This window comes from Agelaius tricolor, unplaced genomic scaffold (genome assembly GCF_023055355.1).
Source record: "Agelaius tricolor isolate 1412-34295 unplaced genomic scaffold, bAgeTri1.0.p SCAF_1, whole genome shotgun sequence".
Classification (NCBI taxonomy): Eukaryota; Metazoa; Chordata; class Aves; order Passeriformes; family Icteridae; genus Agelaius; species Agelaius tricolor.
In genome coordinates, this window is record NW_027269261.1 from 20,404,416 (window position 1) to 20,425,458 (window position 21,043).

At 35.2% G+C, this 21,043-nt stretch overlaps 1 protein-coding gene across 1 annotated transcript in view; it reads left to right on the forward strand.

Moving 5' to 3' along the window:
* The window catches only part of GPATCH2 (G-patch domain containing 2), a 118,572-nt gene that overhangs the window by 9,448 nt on the left and 88,081 nt on the right, over positions 1-21,043 (forward strand). Inside the window, exons 3-5 of the mRNA XM_071425955.1 lie at positions 4,818-4,879; positions 12,722-12,904; positions 14,008-14,087. Of these exons, the coding sequence (XP_071282056.1) occupies positions 4,818-4,879; positions 12,722-12,904; positions 14,008-14,087 (325 nt within the window). The remainder of the gene's footprint in view (positions 1-4,817; positions 4,880-12,721; positions 12,905-14,007; positions 14,088-21,043) is intronic.

Below are 21,043 nucleotides of genomic sequence, written 5' to 3' on the forward strand. Positions count from 1 at the left end.
TGTTCTGGTGTGTCATGTGCATAAAAAGTCTGGAGGTTGCCAAGGATATACATCATTTACGAAATGCAAAAACCAATTTACAGTTCAGAAACACCTGAGCTTACCATTAGAAAAATGGAGGAATGATGACCCTTTGGCAGTACACCTCATCCATCCATTCCAGACAACAGTCATACTACAGTGGTAATTGTTTCCAAAGTACTATTTTGACAACACAGTAAGGTGTAAGTCATTTTTCCACTGTAAACAGGGGATGTTAACTGCAGGGCCTAGTAAGGCTGGTTTTGTTTATTCCATGTGCCAGGTTCTGAATGCAGAAGTGTCAGCAAGACAGACACGTCTTCAAAGATATTATTTTGATCAGTTCCTTGACGGCACTGGTGTCCCTGATTTCTTTGTAGGAATTTATCTATAAACTGTTAAGCCTTTTCCTTACTGGACAGATAGAATTGAGCTGCAGAGTGTGGTTTTGACCAGAGCAGTCAGATTGGTTACTGTAATAACAGCAGCATTGGTAAGTGACTAACTCCAGTTATGGTCAGAAAAGTCCTAAGTCTTTCTGTTATGTTCTAGCTCTGTCTCTCACCTGTGAACAAGAAGCAACTGGAAGAGCTGAATAAATCCCAAACCTTAAACATTTTTCCTTATATGTTAATTACTAGAGCAGAACTCATCCTTCAGGGTAGCCAGTGTAGACATCTCCCTTTGACATACAAGTTGGAGTCTGTGCTGTTAGGAAGTCTTTAGAAAACTTGTCTTTTCTTTGACAATATTTGGAGTCTGTTCCTCCATGTCTGGGACAGATGTTTAAAAATTTCCCTCACACGAGGAACCACTGCATAGCTTTTCATATGTCCATAGTCTTGTCGCATTTCTCATTTATGAAAGACTTTCTGTTATGCTACAAGGGTAACAGTTCTTCAACTAAAAAGTTCTATAGCTAATTTTTGGATGGAGAGAAGAGTGTTCAGTAAGGATATTCTCTTTTAGACTCCAAGAACCAAACTAATCAGGTCAGTCTGAATCTTCTTTCTCAAAAGAAATGTTATTGTTTTAAAAGTTGATCTTCCTCTTCAAAATAGTTGATGTTTTGTTACCCTAAATGCTACTTTTGTTCAAGTCATATTCCAAATGCTTCTATATGGCCCCAGTAAATAGTCTTTAAAACCGTTCTCATCTTCATAGGGTTTTCTGCTTATGCACACAGTTGAGATGGTCTGTCATTCTACTGAATTTCTTTTAATGGTCAGCTGTACCAGAAAGCTTTGAAATAACTGAATTAGAAAACTTGCATTTCATATTGTGGCTAGAAGTCTGCCTATCTAAAGCTCTCAGGTGATACAGTATCAGAATATTTCATATGTGCATAATTTTAACTTGTTTTAATCTAACCTTACTTAGATGCAGTGGTGCCTTTATTAGAGATCATTTAGCTAGAAGAATTTGAAAGAACCAACAAATTCTTAAGATAAGTCTGTTCTGAAAGTGAAAGCTTAGATTTTAAAAGGTAAGATGGGATTGTACGAGATACAAAGAGCGCTAATAAAGCATCTTGGATAACACTTGCACTTCAGCAGCGCTTGCTGGAAGAGGAAGAATAAAAAGTATACAAAGTTGCTTTTATTTTGTATGCAGTAATGTGTGCAGTAGTATTCAGTACAATAGTTCAGTAATTCTTAAAAGTTGGACAAATTTTTTAGAAGTTTGTTTTTTAGAAACAAAACAAAGCTGATAATTTTTAATGGGAGTTAAATTGGTTGGCTCTAAAACCAGTCAAAAGTTTTCAGTGTATACATGACATTATTAGAAAATAACTCATTTTGGAAGTGCGCATTAAAAATGTTAAATGGCACTTCTTTGGCAGTCTTTTATCTCTGTATGTGTGTGTTCAAACACCAAACACCAAAAACCAGATTTTAAGTGCATGATTCTGAAGTTGGAAGAGGAGTTTTCAAACTCTTGAAATGTCAGCATCTAAATGATCCCAAAGATGAATTCCTGGGAGGAATGTTTTAAGCACTGGAAATCAGATTTTTGTGATCAGAGCTTATCCATCCTTATCCTCAGTGTACAGCTTTTGGTCAGTTTCAGCCAAATTCAGCAGTGTGTGATGTTCTGGGTGCTATTTAATTCCCACAGGCTTTGGCACTTGTTTGTGTTTGAAGTGACTAAAGAGAGGTGAAATCTCAATTGCCTGTTTTGAAAGAGAAGCAGCAGTGAAGCTCGGAGGCACCACCCACTGTGGCTAGGGGGAAAACAGGAGCTGGTCCGGTCCTGAGGACAGCACAAAGCTCCCATGTCTCATCTAAAACCAAGGCACCAGGCAGCTCGTTAGTCATAGGAACTCCAAATTACAAGTATTTCTTCTTTATTTCCAGAAATACAGAAATAAGGATGTGAAAGCTTTTTGGATAGCTCAGCTGTTCTTCCAAATTTTTGCTTGAACACACTATTTTATAGGACTAAAAGGAGTCTGTGGGTTTTTCTGTTTTCATTGAAGTCTTACTTGGAGTGGAATTCTCATTATAAAGCAAAGGAATAAGCAGTATACTCTGCAAAATTATATTAAAACTGGAAATATATTCCATCATAGCAGTTTCATGTACTTATCTATTAATGTATTAATTCCAGAGGTTTTGAAATTATTCAGTGAAATGACTGCCATCTAGCAATTATCTCAGCTGTAATCCCTGCCCAATGTGACTGTGGTCTGAGGAGAGTGAACACTGTGGCTGCCATGGACAAGCCAGTGTTAGTTTGAATTCTTACATTTTTTTAGAATTTTTTCAAAAATTCAAGTGGTTATGTTTTTATGTGCTGACCAGTCCTTCAGTGAGAATTTTTTCACAATTTAAATATCTTACTTAAAAAAGGGATGGAGGCTGTTCTCAAAATTGGAAATTTTGGTTGGGAAATTGGCTGAAATATCATGGTTGAAAGGATTTTCTGACTTTATTTTAAAACATGCAATTAAACAATAAGTGCACAAGAAGAATTTATGAAGAAGGGATGTTGTTTCCTTTTAAATGGATGATGTAAAATTATGCACAATGAAATCTAGGGACAGTAAAGCCATCTGTGTTATAAATAAAGTGAGGATGTGATGTTTGCTAAAAGGCAATTACTAGGACTTGCAATATTAGAAAGTTCAAGTCTTGGTGTTCCTCACAAAAAATGGTTCCATTCTCCTTGCATGCATATCGCTTTACTTCTGCTTAGGGCAATTGTGCAAGTGCTTAAGTCTGTTCTGATTCTATTATGTATAAGATATAGTGCGAGTGTTGCTTATGCATCAAGAATTTGGATAAGCCTAAGATACATAAGATAGAGCAAAGATTAAGGCAACTTAATCTTCAAACACAGAGCTATGTCTCTCTCTCTCTCTATATATATGCTTTAAAAAACCCAAACACTGCTTTGTGTCACCTGCTACCATATTGTGTTTCAAATCTTGTTGGGATGCCTCCCAAAGGAAGATACTAAAACCAAATATATATGCTTATAATTAAATATGAATTAGATTCATTTTATATAGTTCATATATTCATATGAATAATTAATATATTAAAAAACCTGAGACTTGCTTTTGTAAGAAATTAGAATTTAAAAGGAAATAATTTCCTCAAGTGTACTAGTTATTTGATGTAAAGATAAAAATAATTTAGTATTAAAAAAATTAAAATAATTGGAAATAGTTGATTTCAAGTATAGGAGAGCATGCAAATTGTAATATGAATGAGTATACAAGGTAAACAGACAAAGTTCTTGTGAGTGACTTGTATGGGCACATCAAGAGTAGCTGTAGTATTTATAAAATGTACTTGAATTTTTGTGCTGAAGTGTTTGAGTTTTTTTTTTTTTCCAAGTTGTTCTACATCTCAAACTAAGTAAAATGGGATAAAAATTTTGATGAGAATATTACCTCCATAACATAGCTACTCTCTTGATAAAAAGTGAAATAAAGGGTTTACAGAAAAGTCCTTTCATGTGAAACTCAACAAAGTGCTATCTGTGTTACTGTGTTATTAAAAGACCAGTCTGATTTACTGTTTAGGGACACATGGGTTATTGTATATAACAAGGTTCATACAGCAAAAAAAGTAGATACCTGCTCATGTCTTTTCATTTAGAGATGTGTGTGCATGTTGTATACACACATTCTAATTTTAAGGCCATGCTGGAAGTCATAGCAAAGTAAACTGTGCCTTGTATTTTTTGTTGTTGTTGATGATCCTGAATCATACTCACTTTCTTCAGGGTGACCTTTGTTTTGATTTAATTGGTTACCTTTGTTAGAAACTTTTTCTGTTCTCCCTGAGTGGAGCGTCATGAAATCTTAAGCAGTATCTTTTCCAGAATATTTGCAAATGATGTTCAGAAAGGTAATTTGATTTTCAGACTCTTATATTTCATGTGCTGAAGGAAGGCTTAGGCTGCTTTTGATTGAGACTTTTCCTATTTTATTGAGCAGTGGTGTTCCAGGATCAAGCTGAATTGCACAGTATAAGAAGGGAGCAGTGAGCATTTGATGGAAGGAGATAATAAAATGCATCAATTGTGTCAGCACCTCGTTGCAGTCACATCTGGCTTACTGTCAGGGTACCATTAGATTCCTATGGTTTTATGTGCCAAAAATAATACGCTTTGTAGTTAATGGAACTGGGATATTTGCAGTTTGATTAAAAAAAATCATCCCATTTTCTCTCTGATCTCTGTTGGGCTTAAGTTCAATCTGAGCACAGCCTTGTCTCCTTAAAATTTTACAACTGAAAGATCAATTGTTCTTTTGATCTGTTTCTCTCTTTCTCTTATTACAGTGAATCCAGCAGTCTGAGCAGCAGTGATGCTGGTTTGTTTACCAATGATGAGGGAAGACAAGGTATTGAAACAATCTTTCCCTTCTCCACCCCTCAAACCACATCAGTTGAAATTCTGTAAGCGTTACAAGTTATTTCATAGGTTATTGTATTTCAGTTTCTAGTACTGATTTACTGAGTGGAAGTATAGTTTGCTTTCTGGTTTGTTTTTTTTTTTTTTAATGTTAACAGAAAGTGTCTTTACTATATGACTTAGTCAAAAGCTATTTGAGAAACATCCCCTGTAATATGTTAAAGTTACTAAAAACTTGGGCATCTCCTAAAAATCATCTATATTAATTGCTTAGTTCCTCCAATTTTCTGACGGGACTCTGATTGTAGTACTGCTTCTCATGCTATTCTTGAGATGGCTTTTTTCTTTCTTTTCCTCCAAACTGGTAGGGTTTTTAATAGTTCTTTTTCATTCACTAATTTGTTTGAAAAGTAATTTCAAAGTAATTTCAAACAAACTGCTTTTTCTGCAGTCTAAGACTGAGATTTGAACTGTTTAACATCTTCCCTCTGAAAAAAATTTCTTTAATCTGAAATGCAGTGAAGATTGAAACTTTTGTTTTAGTACATGTAATGTTTTCACATGTTTTTCTGTGATAAAACTATTGAGGATGGAAGTAAGTTTGGTGGTTTTTATCAGCTTTAGTCTTTATTGCAGCACATTTACCTATATTATGCTATGTTGGAGTAGAAACTTGCTATCTTTGACAGGATACAAAAATGAGACAGAAAATAGTCTCTCAAGTATTTAAGACTTGCTTTTCTGTTGGAAATTTTAAGTTAGTGGTAACAGAGGGTATTTTCTTACACAGTTTGCCAAAGACTACTTGAGTGTGTGCAAGGAATAAAATCCTGACCCATTCCACCAAACTAGTTTACAGGAACATTTGGGGCTTTTTCTTTTTTTTTAATTTCTAATTCCATCTGGTGTTTTGGGGGTTGGGGTTATCTTCAGTAGGGAGAGGATTTTTCCTACTTAAAACAGAAGTGTTACCTTCCTTGTTCAATGGTAACTTGTGCTACACAAACTGTACCTCCCAGCCTGAGTATCTGATTTCAGTTGTGCTAACACATGTTTTTTTAAGAGTTTAGGTTCTCTTTGAAAATTTAGATTGATTTAGGTTGATTTATGTTCAGTGCTACATTGCATTAAGTCTTTAAGTATGAGTTAAACAGATTTGCTTTTACTTCCCTATTTGAATTTCTCCTCTCACTTGGAATTTTTAAAGCATTTGTTCTCTACATTTATATGTAAGATGACCTATCACACTTCCCAATTGCACATTTTTTCCAGTACCTTTCTGATATATTTCTATAAATATTTTTATCCTTAAATCCTGAACTATGTTATTTAAATATTTGAATAATGTGACTGAAAACATATTGTTTTCTAGTTTTCTTATATATTTTGTGGGAAGAGGAAACAGGAGGGATCAGTGACCAACTGTGTGTTTTCAGTGGTATTGTGTTCCTTTTTTTAGCTTTGGTTCGTTAAAGTTGTAGTCCTTAGTTTTTGTCTGATATTTGAATCTTGTTTCAGTTTTCAATTTTCAAGCAGAAAGCATTAGACCTGAAAATGTATTCTGAAACACAAATAAAAATAAACCTTAAAAGGATATTGTTATGACAAAACATTTTTTCAATCTCTCCTTTGAACTAATAATTTTGTGGGTATGATCAGAAGACTGTTAGCTTCACAGTGGAACTCAGACACTTAAATCTGCATTATAGCTTTGGTTTTGTGAGATTTTTCTATGAAAGTGCTATCAGAGATCCTACTTCAAAACCAAAATTGTTGATTTTCTAATAATGCTTATTCCCCCCAGTAGTAAATACTAGTAATTTGTACTCTCCTTAATTGAGATGAGGTTATTTTATCTCTGTGAGTTAATTTGTAGCTGAACTGAGACACATACTAGATTGACAAGAATGAAGAAAGGAGAAAGTCAGTCTAATAGAAGCAAAGGAAAGGCCTAGGTGTGATAAACAAAGCTGGAAGAGGACAGGATGAAAATGTATTAAGGGAAGAAATTGCTGGTTTTATCTTGTAGTTTTAAAGCTAGACTCTTAATTTCTGTCTAACCAGTGTCCCTCCTCCGGGATATCTATATCTAATATCTATATCTATATCTAATCTTTAACATCTCTATATATATCTATATCTATGTTCAGAGCATCAGCATCTTGACCTCGTTTGTAGTTCAAATTTTCTGCACTTCTGACTTCAGGTTTCTGCTAAGTCAAGTGGAGAACCAGAGATTGCTTAATGTTGCCTGGTGAAATATTTGGTTTAAATGATGTGCCTGCCATCACTTGCAAGTTTGGGTAGCAAAGGACAAGAGGTTCCTTTTCTTCTGGGCAACATTTGTTTGTTTTGTGTTTCTGAGATCAAGAACCACATCTCATTTATTGCAGACAAATAATATCTATAAAACTTTAATTAATTCCCAAATTCATCCTTTGGGGCACATTCTAGGAAAGTGACTAAAGCAGCAATTTCTTGGAGCATTTGACCAGTTAAATAAATAGTTGAGTATTTAATTATGAACTTTGGAGTGCCTGATCTTGTGACATTTAATATTTTCCAAAATTTTTCAGAAAGGATATGGAAATGAATTTTTTAAAGTATCTAATCTTCTGTGGACAGAGTCTTAGAAGAGTTTCAATTTTGATAATTTGATTAAAGAAAACCAGGTGTAGCTTTAATTGGGATAGTTCTAAATACATTTTAATTCTCATCAATTGCTATGATAAGAGAAAATTGTTGAGACTTGAAAATCCTCTCTTCAACTGCTAATATGTGCTGTACCATCTAACATTTTTTTAAGACTTCTGTACTCTTTTCCTTTCTCTGTTCCAGTCTTCCAGCTTTGTTTGATTTGTTCGGTTCCCATGAAGTCCTCATCTGAGCCCAGCCTTGTTTGCCCTTCTTTTCCAAGTTACCCAAGTGCTTACGTTAGGTCACGTGAGAGGGCACAAGCAGCTCTCTTGTTGTGCTCTGTCCACTGTGGTAATTCCTTCTGACAGAACTAATTGATGCTCAATTTTGGCAGGCCCAGTGTGGCAAATGTTTTTATTCTGTGAAACATTGCAAACCCTGAAGAGTTAGTCAGCAAAAGCTTAAAGATAATGTTTTGTGATGGTACTGTCAGGGAAGAAGGTAGCTGCTGAACTATTAACAAACATCAAGTGACTTTTTAAGGGTTGTATTTTCTTCAGAGGCTTTCAAATTGGGCATTTTAGGGGTAAGATTTAATAGATAGAATCACAGTATTTTTTCTATGAAGCTCTTGAGTGTGGAGGTAGAAGAATCTGCCAACAAATTGAAGGACCTAAGCAGCACCTGAAGCTTATGTATGAGAAATCCTCATGACTTCCCTTTTTTTTCCTCTTTTTTCCTTTTGTTCCAGGTTGTATTTTCTTGGCTGTTTTGCAATTATTAAAAACTTTAACAATATGCAGTGTCATGCCTGGTGTAGGAGAATTTTAAAAGAATCTTGAACCAAAATGTCTAGTTATGCATTGCAGCATAAAACAGCAACTCTGTGATAGGCCTAACTAGTAGGATCTCCTGCAGTTTCAAGGCACTGCACAGGTCAAAGACACTTTACAAGTTAAGCTTTCAACACAATGTTAACAAAACTATTGTTATTTAGACACTAGTGGATGATACCCTGTTTTGGGCGAAGAAATAGTTAAATTGCAAGGATGTTCTTTAATGAGCTTTATAGCTTGGGTATAGCAAAGAAAACATACTGTGTGTTCCTGGTTCATCTATACTTGTACACTTGGGGAAATTCAAAGTTGACTTAAGACTTCTTAAATCATGGCATGCAGCACTTGAAATGTCCTTTAAGATTTAAGCAAGTAGGAAGGAATATTATGTTAATAAAGTGTTAAACAGTTAAAATTGGAGAAGGTCAGAGAATGTCAGAGTTCTACTGTGAATGTAGCTAAGCGTTTAAAGATAGCTGTTCATTATTTTACCATTAAACATATATTAATTACTGTGTCCTTTATGAAGATGACCCAGTACTGATTCAGTAGAAGAATTCTAGTGAGGAACTAATTTGGACCTTGAACTGCATGTAGCTGCAGGTGACAGGGTGTGTTTCTCCATATAGAAAAAATTGGAGTGTGCAATGCAAAGTGAAATCACACCAGGTTTGAACTGTTGTGGCAAATAAGTTTATAGTCTTCACAGATGGAAAAGAAATAAGATGAAGTTGTTGCACATGACCTGAGTAGTTGAAATCCTAAATATTTCTATAGCATACTTTTTATATGTAGATCTTCTGTCAAGGTAGTTCTGTAAAGCACAAAGAGCAAGATGCAGTGTTCCTCTGTGAAGGGCTAACTTCAATTTCTGTTTTCCTGAAACTCCTGGGATGTGTTATAGTGAATATCCTGATATTTCCAAATTATTATTACAGCTGTTAGCAGTGGGGTTTTTTTTACCTAGAAAGAGATGCACTGGTCCTGGAAATGACACTGAAATCCCATGGTATTCACAGACCCTGTGCTCTTGTTCTCTGTGTGTGGGTTGGTGGATAACGGAGCAGCACAGCATCACATGGTGTTTGTAGGACATTGATGCCAATGAGAGGTTTCACAGTAACCTCTCAAAGTATGTTGTGATTGTTCTAGGCAAGCACATATATTGGCTGCTGGTGAGCCTGATCTGGCCATTTTGTAATAAAACAGAAAGGGAGGTGAGACTCTCTCTTAATGTGCGGTGGAAAGTTTGTTGTAAAACTGCACTGCTTTAGCTAAAGTAAGATTCAGGTATAGTTTTTCTGAACATGAAAGTGATAGTGATGCAGAAGGTGTCTTCATCCATAGAAAAACCACCAGAAGCTCATATAAAATAATTTTCTAAACTTCTTAAAGAAGAAGGCAAGGAATTTAACATGGGAGCAGTAGTTAGATAAATATGTAGACATAATAATATGGAGTGAACTTTAGGGAAACTGTAATTGGAGGGAGGGGATGGCCTAAAAATAACTAAAAAAAGTGTGTTAAGCCAGAAACTGGCCTGGAAATTTTAGGATTGAAGTTGACATTTCTGAGCCTCAAATTGACTTTATTGTACTGATCAGCACAGTTATAATTCAATGTAAATTACTTTGAAGTAATTCCTTGAAGCATTAACCTTACACATAAACAAGTTTGATGTATTTTAAAAATGTGTTTAGGAGGATGCATGGGTTTTATTTTTGGATATCTGGTATTTTTTCTACCTTTCCTGTACCTTGGAAAAATATCATAATTTGCTGTAGTCCTGTGCTGAATCAGCGTCCTAGGAGGAAAGGACAGTGTAGTGAATCTTTGGAAGTCAAAAATACTGTTTTCAGCTTTTAGTATTCCTAAGATCACATTTGCTATAAATACTGTGCTGCCTTTTGAGAGCTGCAAATTAAAGTAGGATAAAATCCAAGTGTTTGGTTACCAAACTCTTTGAGTGGGGAGGCCTCTGTGTTTTATTGCCTATATGTATGAGGTAGGGAATGAATTAAATGCAGTGGTCTTCCCTGGCTCTGCAGTGGCATCCCTTCAAGGTAAAACAACTGGTAAGCAAAATACCTGTGAGTGGTGTCACTTGGATAAGAATAGGAGTAATGGGCTTACACTTGCCTCAAGGTGATAATATGATTTAAAATATTCAGAGGATTCAGAGTTGTTTAATTTCACAGACAAGGAAGCTAAAATCAAGTATATCTGGATGCTGCTGTCATGTGGAAAAAGGCTAAGAGGTTCAGATCTAAAGTCTGCCTTTGGCTGTAAGCAACAGAAGTGCTTAGGGAAGTGTATAATAGTATAAAAATTTTTAAGGTATCTTAACAGAAGATTGTTTGACATACTAATATTCCTGTTGCACAAAAAGGAAAAGTAATTTTCTTTTTTTTTTTTCCCCAAGAACTGCTTTTGGGTATATAGCAAAGATATCCGTTTCCCTCCATAGCTGCTGTTAGTCTTATTGCACATTCCACCAACCCAGTCTGAAATTGTAGCTTTCTTCCAAGACCGCACTGCCTGCCTCTTACAGCTTCTATCCCCGAACTCATCATGGAACCCCCATTACAGAATTCTATGCTTATCTCCATGGATGAATTATGAGTAGGAAGACAACTTTTGAACTCCTGATAGTATTTCTTGTTAGTGAAGGCATCTGGAGCTCTCGTTACAAATATAGAGACAAAGTTTAACAAACAAAAATTTGGAAAGTGCTTCCAAACATAAAGCTTTGGAAAATCAAATAAAAGGATTTCAACCTTAGCTCTGAACCACAGACCAATCTAATTAAAAGGTGTGGTTCTCCTTCCACCACCACCAGTGTCCCTATTAAGTATTCTTAGAGTTCCTCCAAAAAGCCTATACCTGCTGTAACAAAATGAGGATAGAATTAACGGTGAATGCCTCTGTGAAATGTCACAGCTATAAATGAGGATTAGAGTGAATAGGGAGAGCAGGCAGAAATGCTTCAGGAATGCAAAGAAATTTAAATCTTTTTTTGACCTATGTATCTCTTCTCACCTTTGTTTTCCCCTTCCTCCATCTAAAAGTTCCTGTTCTGTAGCCTCTGCTAATTTTGCTTTTAGTAGTGATCATTAAAGGTGTAAGGATCCCATTTCACCTGCAAGTGGCCATTGAAGGGCTTTAATTATTCTATATTTTCTAGAAGTACTTGTTCTGATTGAATGTTTACAGACATTTTCCCTTGTGCTTGATTTCAAATATTATTTACATTGCAACAATTTGTTTGGAGAAAGTGTGTTGGATTTTATTTTTCATGAAATTTTGGCTTTGGTTTTCATTATTTGTGTTTCTCCACGATGACACTGAGTGACAGTGAAACTTCACACAAATGCATTTTTATTCTTGAAATCTCTGTCTCACAAATCTTACATTTGTATCTTGCTTAATTTATTTCCAAATAAAAATGGAAATGTCAAACAAATAATTTATGTGCAGAAATAATGAAACATGGTTGGATAGTTTAAAGTAGAATAAAATGTATAGCATATACCTAATCTCAGTTTTGGGTAGAGGAAAGAAAATTTCCCATGTCTTTTGAAGCTGTTTTCTGTTCTCCTGAAACTAGATGGTGTGTATGAAAGAACATGTTTTAAAGCAAACATAAATATTTATTTTTAGTTGCCAGTGTGGTTGTGAGCTAATTTTAAGATCAAATTTTCAGTCCTGTCTTATTTCTTAATTTAAATCCAGGTATTTAAATTCTGCATAGATAAATATTGTCAGTAAAAATTACCAACTTTGTGTTATAATGCAGTATAATTCTCAATCATGTGATACTGTCAGTTTTCATTTAAAATCAACTTTTTCAAAACTTATTTCTAAATGAACTTAATCAGATTAACTTCATTTAGTCACATCTGTTCATGATTGTTTTCCCTTTTTACTAGCCATACAAATCATGAAATTAAGCTAATTATATACCATTATCAGCTGCAAAGAACCAGTTTCAGTTTTATACCTTTTAATTCCCTGCAGGAGATTAAGGCTTGTTTTTTTGTTAATATGTAAAGTGCAGTAACTTAAATGGATTTCCCCACAGTTATTGCCAAAAGGATTAACTAGTTTATTATTGTTTTCACTATTGTAAATTGGTTTTAAAGCATTACATTTTATGATGTTTCATTGATGGCAATGTTTGTCATGCTATTGAGAAACATTTTCCAAATAAAACTGCTATATAGGAGTAATTGTTATACAGCTATAAAATGAAAGAAATAATAATCCTGTCAGAGTATTTATTGATGCTAACATCTGATTTTTATTTTTTCTGCTCCTCCCTCTTTTTTGGGGATTTGGGGGACCCTGCCCTCACACAGGTGATGATGAGCAGAGTGATTGGTTTCATGAAAACGAATCAGGTGGAGCATGTGGAATTACAGGGGTCATTCCATGGTGGGAACAAGAAGACTCCACAGAACTGGAGAGAGAATTGCCTGACCCAGTCTTTGAAAGTATTTTAACTGGTACTTTCCCTCTTATGTCCCGCTCAGGGAGGAGAGGTAAGTAGCCAATCAAGCAAATGCAAGCTGTAGAATCACTTGGGTACAGTAGAAAGATATCTGTGGATTATATTAAATATGTAAAATGTGTACAAGTCTTGGAGTTACCTGTTTGTTTCCTTGAACTGTTAGATTTTTAAGATATTATTAGAGAGAAATAACTCAAAGTCAATTATTAGGAAAGTCAGAAGATGCAAAATGGCTCATTTTGATGACCTGCTGTTTTTATTTCTCTCAATGTTTTCCTCGAGAATTTTTCAACATTATTTTAAATGAAACCTGATGTTCCATTTTGCTCCTGGCCTCTGCTATAATGTATAGAATTCTATTGAAGTTCATTAATTTAAAGGCTGGAAAGACTAATGTGACCATCTGCCTTGCTTTATGGCCATGTTGTTTGTACAGAAGAGGGAAGGGTTCTTCTGGAGTATGGATTGAGATTGTAACTTAGAAAATACCCTTTTTCTTTATTTCTAAAGTACTTCCCACCACTGTGGATCCAGTGTAACCAATGGTAAACTCTACCAGTGTTGGATTGCATTTACAGCTAGGAACACACTCTTGTCCACAGATTGAAGCTGTCAAACCTCAGCTTGCTGCCAGAGAATTTTGTTGTACCTTCCTCTGCCACAAGCATCTTCTTTCCCATTCAAATACAAATCTGACCAGCGGTCAAATCACTTTTAAACTACTACACTGAATGTATTGAATCCTTCTGTAAGGATTATTCTCTAGACACTTGGATTGCTTTGGAGGACTTGGTCTCTGCGGATTGGCCAGATTTAATGTTTCCTAGTGATAAGGAAGTTGTAAGTGATGCAAAAATCACTTTCTACTATAGTTCTGCTGTGCTCTGCTTGTGCTCCCAATGGTGCATAGATCCAGGATGGCAGTAAGAATAGCTGCAGAATTTTCAATTTTCATGACAATTTTTCTTTCCCTTACTTTTCCCATTCTGTGCTCTGTGTTTCCACCAGTAAAATGTTTTCCAATAAAATGGTTTTGTTTAACAGAGTTCATATTGATAGATTGGTGTGTATTGGTGAATTTTATTGGTTCTATGGTCGAGAAAATATTCTTAAACAAACTTGTGTTTTTTGTAGGTTTCCAGAGTAGATGTAGTCATCTTCATGGAATGCCAGCAAGAAACATAAAAAAGGCTTCAGGAAACCAGAATGCACTGGTAGGTGTTCTCATTTTTGTAAGCTCATGTGCACTGTTCTGAGAGGATTTTGGAAAAGCATATTATTCTTATGCTTGTTCCCTGACATTATGGATGGATAATGGAACTGGAAGACTTGGTGCCACTGCTCCCTGAGTGTATGTTTACTCTTCTTAAATATTCTGACATCCCATTGCAGAAGAAAAAATCTGATACTGTTTCTCAGTACTTGTTTTGAACTAAGTAAAGGAAAAAGTTTTCAGTGCAGTTGTGTGTATATGTGTGTATAAGTTACTATTTTCAGTATATATCTTATGTCTATATGAAAACATGTTTCACTTTTATGATGAAAACCAAATAAATTTCTTTTCTGATAATAAAAAAGCTTGCAGGATGCATTGTGGTACAATTCAGGTCATATTTTATCCCAGAAATCTGTTTTGAAAAATATGTCCCTGTTTTCTTTTGTTTGGTTTACACCTGTCTGGTCAGGTGAAAAGGGTATACACAAAAGAAAATTAAAACAGGTTATCCAAGTGCCTGCCATAGAGATCATGCATTTCTTTGTACTGAGCCTGTTCTAAAGCTGGCACTACAAATGGGATGTTTGGGGTTTTTTAGTATCTACAGCCCTAGGAGCAGTGTTTATAAGTGGAGGAAAAAATTCACCTGTCTTTGCATTTCATTGCAATCTAATACTTGGATTTTCCTACAGCTTTTGTCTAAAATAAGTTTCTAATAATTTTTTTTTAATTTTTCTTTAGAGAAGGGCATGATGAGAAGAGAAATTTGACTTTTTAAATTTAAATGCTAAAATGTATTAATTATAGCCCAGTCTATTTCTTTCTTAGAAGAAAAATGTTTGGAAGAGCATGTTTGAGATCTTTTAACAGGTGTAATAAACATAGGCCAGGACAATAAATACTGTAACATGGATATTTTTTATTGTTTGACAACATTAGGCAACTTAAATCTGAAAACATTTAAACAACATAAGTTGTTTCTGAGAAATGTCAGAGTTATTATATGTGGAGAGAATAGAAAGGACCTGCTAGAAATTTAATTCATTTTGAAGAGGCAAGGTTTTTGTAATTGAAGTTCCTGTCCAATAATTGCCATTTGGAGCTGAATAAGATGCTTTAAAACCTTGGCCTGTGATCTCTGCTGTTAGTGGTCGTGAATTAGATGAATGCTATCTAGTTCTTGGTTTCCTATCTACCTATTTTTATTTTTGGTTCAGTGCCTGCTTGAGCATATCTGGGATTTGTAGCCCATTTTCTAGGCTTATTGCAATTTCACTCTGGTATTTTATAGGAGCTATTATAACTGATAGGTTAGCTTCATGGTACTGATGATACATGGCTTAACTACCCTAAAACCTTCCTTTTCCTCTAAATTGTAAAAAGGTGATTAAATTTCAATTGATGAAGATATACTGTGAATGCATATATATAATAAAAAATCCTAATGTTTATTTTCTGCTACACTTTCTGGATTGTCCTTAGGAGTCCATTTTGTCTTCCACTCATGGTATCCCATATATAATGATGGTATTGTAGCTCCCTTTGTAAGAAAAATCCAAGCAAATCTACTAAAGACTGATAATTCAGTTACCTCCAGTTATTAAATATGTCATTTGCATGATGTTGTGGAAGAAGGTTGGCATGTGAATGTAGCTTCTGAGTCACTATGTTTAGGCAGGAGTCACAAATTGAGGGGATGTGCTGTTAGCTCTGCAGATGCAGCTTTCTGACCTCCTTAATGACTATTTATGTTTGTGAGCACATCTGCTGCATCTGTCTTTACAAATATAAACAAGAGCTTGTGTGCTTCCTTTTGTCAGTGATTGCCTCTTAAAGAAAATCTTCTTTAGATACTTAAATTCAATGACAAAAAAAGTCCTTTAATACCTGTGACATCTGATAACACAGAACAAGAAGTAATTACTGCTATTAGATGGTAACAGTGAAGAAGAGCAAGAATGCTTTAAGAAAGATTAATATCTTGAGGAAAGAACACTGCAGACTCAAGTTGTTGAACAGAATTGTGGTGTGAATGAATTCTCTTCTAGCAGCAAGGAGTCTGATGTCTGTATCACTGCTTTTAGACAGACCTGAAAGGGAAACAATGTTAAAAAAATAGATACAGTACCTAAAAGATACACATTATATCTTCTGTTCAGTCTTAGGGTTTGTAATTTGTATCCACAGAATGTGAGCGGACACTTCGCCTTTTGCATGCAGTCAAGGCTTAAGGTTTTTTGAAAAGCTTGGTTGAAGGTTCACAATTATAGCAGCCAGCAAAGCCTGGGTGAGATCACAGGTTTGGGGAAGGCAGAGGGAAGAGCTGTGATAATGGCTGGATACCCTCATCCTCTCTCAGAAAGTGTTTTATGCCCAACTGTTTGGGTGTTTTCTTGTAAGAGGAATGACAGGCTAAGATTGGGAGTATTGCTTGCTGAGGACCAAGGAACCTGCCTGCTCACATCACATTCACAGCACGGTGGGAGCTGAGGATCAGAGCACAAATGCTCTTCATGAACCAGGCAGCAAACTTGAATTTGAGGTAGCCACAGCTAGTGCTTAGAGTCTCTCCAGAAGCTCTTCCTGTTTTTCATGGATGAGTTGCTTAATTTGAGCAAACTCATGGGTCTTTCTTTTATTATGTGTATTGCCTTTGAGTCAAAACACTTTTTTAATAATCACACAACATTGGACAAGAAAGAGAGAAATAGAAAACCTAGCATGCACGTACTTTGAAAATCCTTACCTACTCCAATGTCGAGGTTGAATGAGTTATACAGCAGATGACAACTGAAAAGGCTGAACAAGAAAATGAAAAAAATATAGAAAATCTTCAATACAACTGGCTTACAGCCTTTCAATTGTCCAGTTCATAGACAGACAAGTTTTTAATGGAATCTGTAATTAAGTAGTTAGTCATGTATATATTTTGGGTTGCAACTATAATGGTGGCTTTTTATGTCTTCATTGCTTGATTTTGTGATAGCATCAACTGTAGCTATACTTGAAAAGAAATAGAAAAGTATGTGGTTTCTCTAATACCATGCCAAGTTGATAGTAGTAGCTTTGTAGTTAAAATTAGGAAAATGATACATTTGCTTTCATGTTTAATGTATTCTTTTAATAAGGTGTATCAAATCTTATTGTGGTTGAGTTGAATTGGTTGAATTCTGAAGTTACAGACGACCTGATGAAGTAGTCCCAAGCCTCACATTGCTTTATGTGAGGAAAACGCAGAAATCCTGACATTTAGAGGTAGTGTTCCATGAATGAAACACTGATTTCTTAGAAGGAATGCTTTTTTCTTCTGGTCTTTATGTATGGTTATAGACTTGGCACTCATCTAGTGACATATAGTTGATATACATGTCACTTTTCTAGTACTATATCTGTGTTCATTCTAGCAAATTGCATGTGAAGCTTTGGTATTTCATAGAATAAAATCTGAAATCTAACCCTTTAGATGTGTTGGAAGTGTAAAGATTTGTTTCTGTGATGTAGAATATTAAATTACCTCTTTACCTAAAATTATTAAGGTTGTAATTTTTTTCTCAGATTCCTGGGGACAGCATAAAACCCTTTTTAAAGAAAAGAAGAGTTAATTATAGATAGCAAAAACATAACATGACTATTTTCTCATTTTCTTCAAAATGTTTTGCCCAACTTAGTATTCAACTGAAAATTTTGACTTGAATTCGCAACTCCTCTGTACAAATGTGGAAATTTTAATAAGTTTTAAAAATGAGTGCTGCTATTTTAGCTACTCCTTGTGTGGTTCTAGGCACCGTTTCTTCTCTGAGACAGAGAGAAACATTGCAGGGTTTTGTTTAAGAACTCTTCTGTGTCACCTCTCCCTGCCTGTATTCCCTGTCTGGGCTGGAAGCTGGTAAGTGATTTCACTGAGCTCAAGTGCAAAAAACATGACCAATAAAAAAAGATGCTTTCTTTTGACTCTGCCAATTTTTCCATCCATCACCTTTGTGTCGTGGGGATTGGTTTCATTATATTAAAGACAGATTGTATTAAGTCTTGCACTCCTGGATTGATTTATTTTTTTGCACAGCTGTGCTACTGAGCTTGACTATACACAGTTGTAATTATTCAAAATGTGTTTAAAGGATGAAAGCTACATTTCCAGGACCCGTTATCTAAAGGTGTCTGGGTATTTCTGTCAAATCCTGTGACTTCTATTTTAAAAGTTCAAAGGTAAAAGCTTTTCCCAAAAAAATTGTTGACAGATTAACAGTCTATTGACATTAGGAGAAAAGATGCATTGAGCACTTGTGCTGTTTTAAACAGCTTTCAAAATGTAAAATCAAATCAAACATTTCTGCTTCTAAGTTCTTTTTAGCTGAAGAAACAGCCAGGTGTTTTCAGGAGCTTTTTTTCTTGTCAAAATATTTTGGAAATAAAGTGAAATATTACTGGGTAAGAATCCTTGCTATAGATCCAAAGAATATTTCCTTAAAGAATAATTTGGGCACTGTTTTTACTGTATTGGTCATAAGTCTCTTTGTGGATACTCTGCAACTTTTGGGAGAATTTGTTTATGTTGGATGAGGGGTATAGTCAGATAATATAGTAAAATACAGTATCAGTGAGGTGCATGGAAGAATTTATTTGTGGTGTATTAATTATTTTCTTCAGTTAATGATTTTCTGTCATTTGGAGCAATAGTCTCTATATCAAATTCTGTGGAAATGTGATGGTATTAGATTATAACAAAACTAAACTCTTGTTGAATTTCACACTTTGATTAATTCATGATGAGGAATATTAAGCCTCTGCCTGAGAGTAACATTTTGAAACCTTATGCTGCTAAAACTCCAAGTGAGTTTACCTTTAAACAAGTAGGAGAGTAGTGTATTTTTGGTTTTCTAATGGTTTTATTAAGATTTCCTGTCAAAAATTACTCTCAGCTACTGAAAGCCTTTCTTAGTATGCTTTTCCCTTTTTTTATTTGTAATTACCTTAAATTGATACCTGTTTATGCAAAAATCTCGTCAATGTCATGATCTTTTAATCCTCTCTTTAACTCAATACCTTAGTTTTACCGTGTAGAGGGATAAAACTTCCTTAAGGAGTGGGTGGCTTCCTGCACCTATGTGCTTCCTGCAGATATGTTTTTTTCAGGCAGAAAAATTCATATTGTTAGGAGAGGAATTGCTGCTGGGATGTCACTGTAAGCCCCACCTTCGATTCTTCTACTGTTCAGTAACTATTGGCAAAAATACTACAGTTTTCCTGAGGAATGAGTCAGGTGGCACGCTTCTAGACTTCAAAACATAGTCACATTGAAATAGTATTATTTTATGAGAAAACAATAGTTTCACATTTAGCAGGTGTCCCTTCTCATGGCGGAGGGGGGTTGGACTAGATGATCTTTCGCTTCCAACCCAAATCTGTGAACCAAAGGGAAAAAAAGATTCAGTCAAATTTCAAAACCTCATCATAAAGAATGTAGGTTTCAAAATGAAATGTAAATATTGGGGAAAATGCTGAGGTATCTGTGATGTTTTTAATTTCATGTATCTATCCATTTTTGGAGGAGCTGCTCATTGTTCTTACACCTTTTAATCCTCACCATGTATTCCACATAGCATGAGCTTCTTTTTTCCACAAATTAATTTTCTAGTGCATTTTTTCTAAAGCTTTCACTTACACCAATGCAAGCCTAATGTAACTTCCATCTGCTATGGGAAGCACCTGATGGAGGACTAAAGCTGCTTAGTGACTTTCATAATGGCTTAGTGTACTTCCTCACTGAAAGGATCCTAATTACACATGTATCATTTTTCATGGTAGGTCAGTTCTCAAAGTGGTTCTCATCACTAATAGCACCAGCAGTGGTATCCGTATGTAAGGCACAGTTGGTTTGTATGTGATTGTTCAAGGCAGAGCACTGCAATTAATAGGTCAGGTTTGTCAGTGTTGATGTCATTGTTATGATGGGTTGTGATTTCTACTTATGAGATTTGTGGTTAAATAAAGTCTGCCTCACAAGCTGTTTGCATTAAGTGACAGTGATTTTTGTGTCACCTGAAATTGTCTTATGAAAATCTTCAATTATCATGGTGTCATCAAATCAGTAAAGAGACACAAATAATACCACAGCATTTGTCTCACTTGAAGCTGTAGTTCATTAGCCAGAGCAGAGTTACTGGTGAAGGTGAGCCATGTGGTTTTTATTCATTCTTCTGTGCCACTTACCTTGTAAATTAGAGTGTAGAGTCTTGAGTTGTGTCTTAACTTGATTCTTACGAAACCTATGACTATCAAGGAAAAAAAACATAGTTTAGATGCAGCAGCCAATTAATAGCTTGTGGAGATAACAATTGTGCTTTATCAACAAAATGTAAGTATCTCTTAGGTATAACCATGAAAAGAGATACTTTGTGTCATAAAGCTCACAATGGTTTTTTATTGGTATAGTTGACCCACAGTGACAAACAAAGCATACCCTTAAACTATCAAAGATTAACTTCTGTCTAGCTGAAGTGAATGTGGTGACTTAGTCTCTTCTTGGACTCTCAAGTATAGTGTCAAAACCAGCATCCCACTTCAGCAAAGCAGTTGCCCTCCAGCATTAGTCTCAGAAATGCCAAATGTGCTGCTTAGTTTTTTAGATGCGTTCTGTGGTTTATTCATGGTGACAAGTGCTATGAACTGTTAGGCTAAGCAGTATTTCTTGTAATTCACCTCAACCCAACCGCTCCAGTGATTGTCATCTACAATTTCACTTAAGTTTATTTTCAAGGAGGACAAATAGCATTATGATATCCCTTTCATTCTGCAGTTAGTGTCTGTCTTGAAAACACATTTAATACAGTTTTACAGCAGTCTTTACAGATAATAATGATTTTTAAAACCTCTGACCTCAAAATACGAAGCAACATGATTATTCCTCTTGTTTTCTGCAGCTTTAAAAGAAATCCCACTGTCTGGTGTGTGACT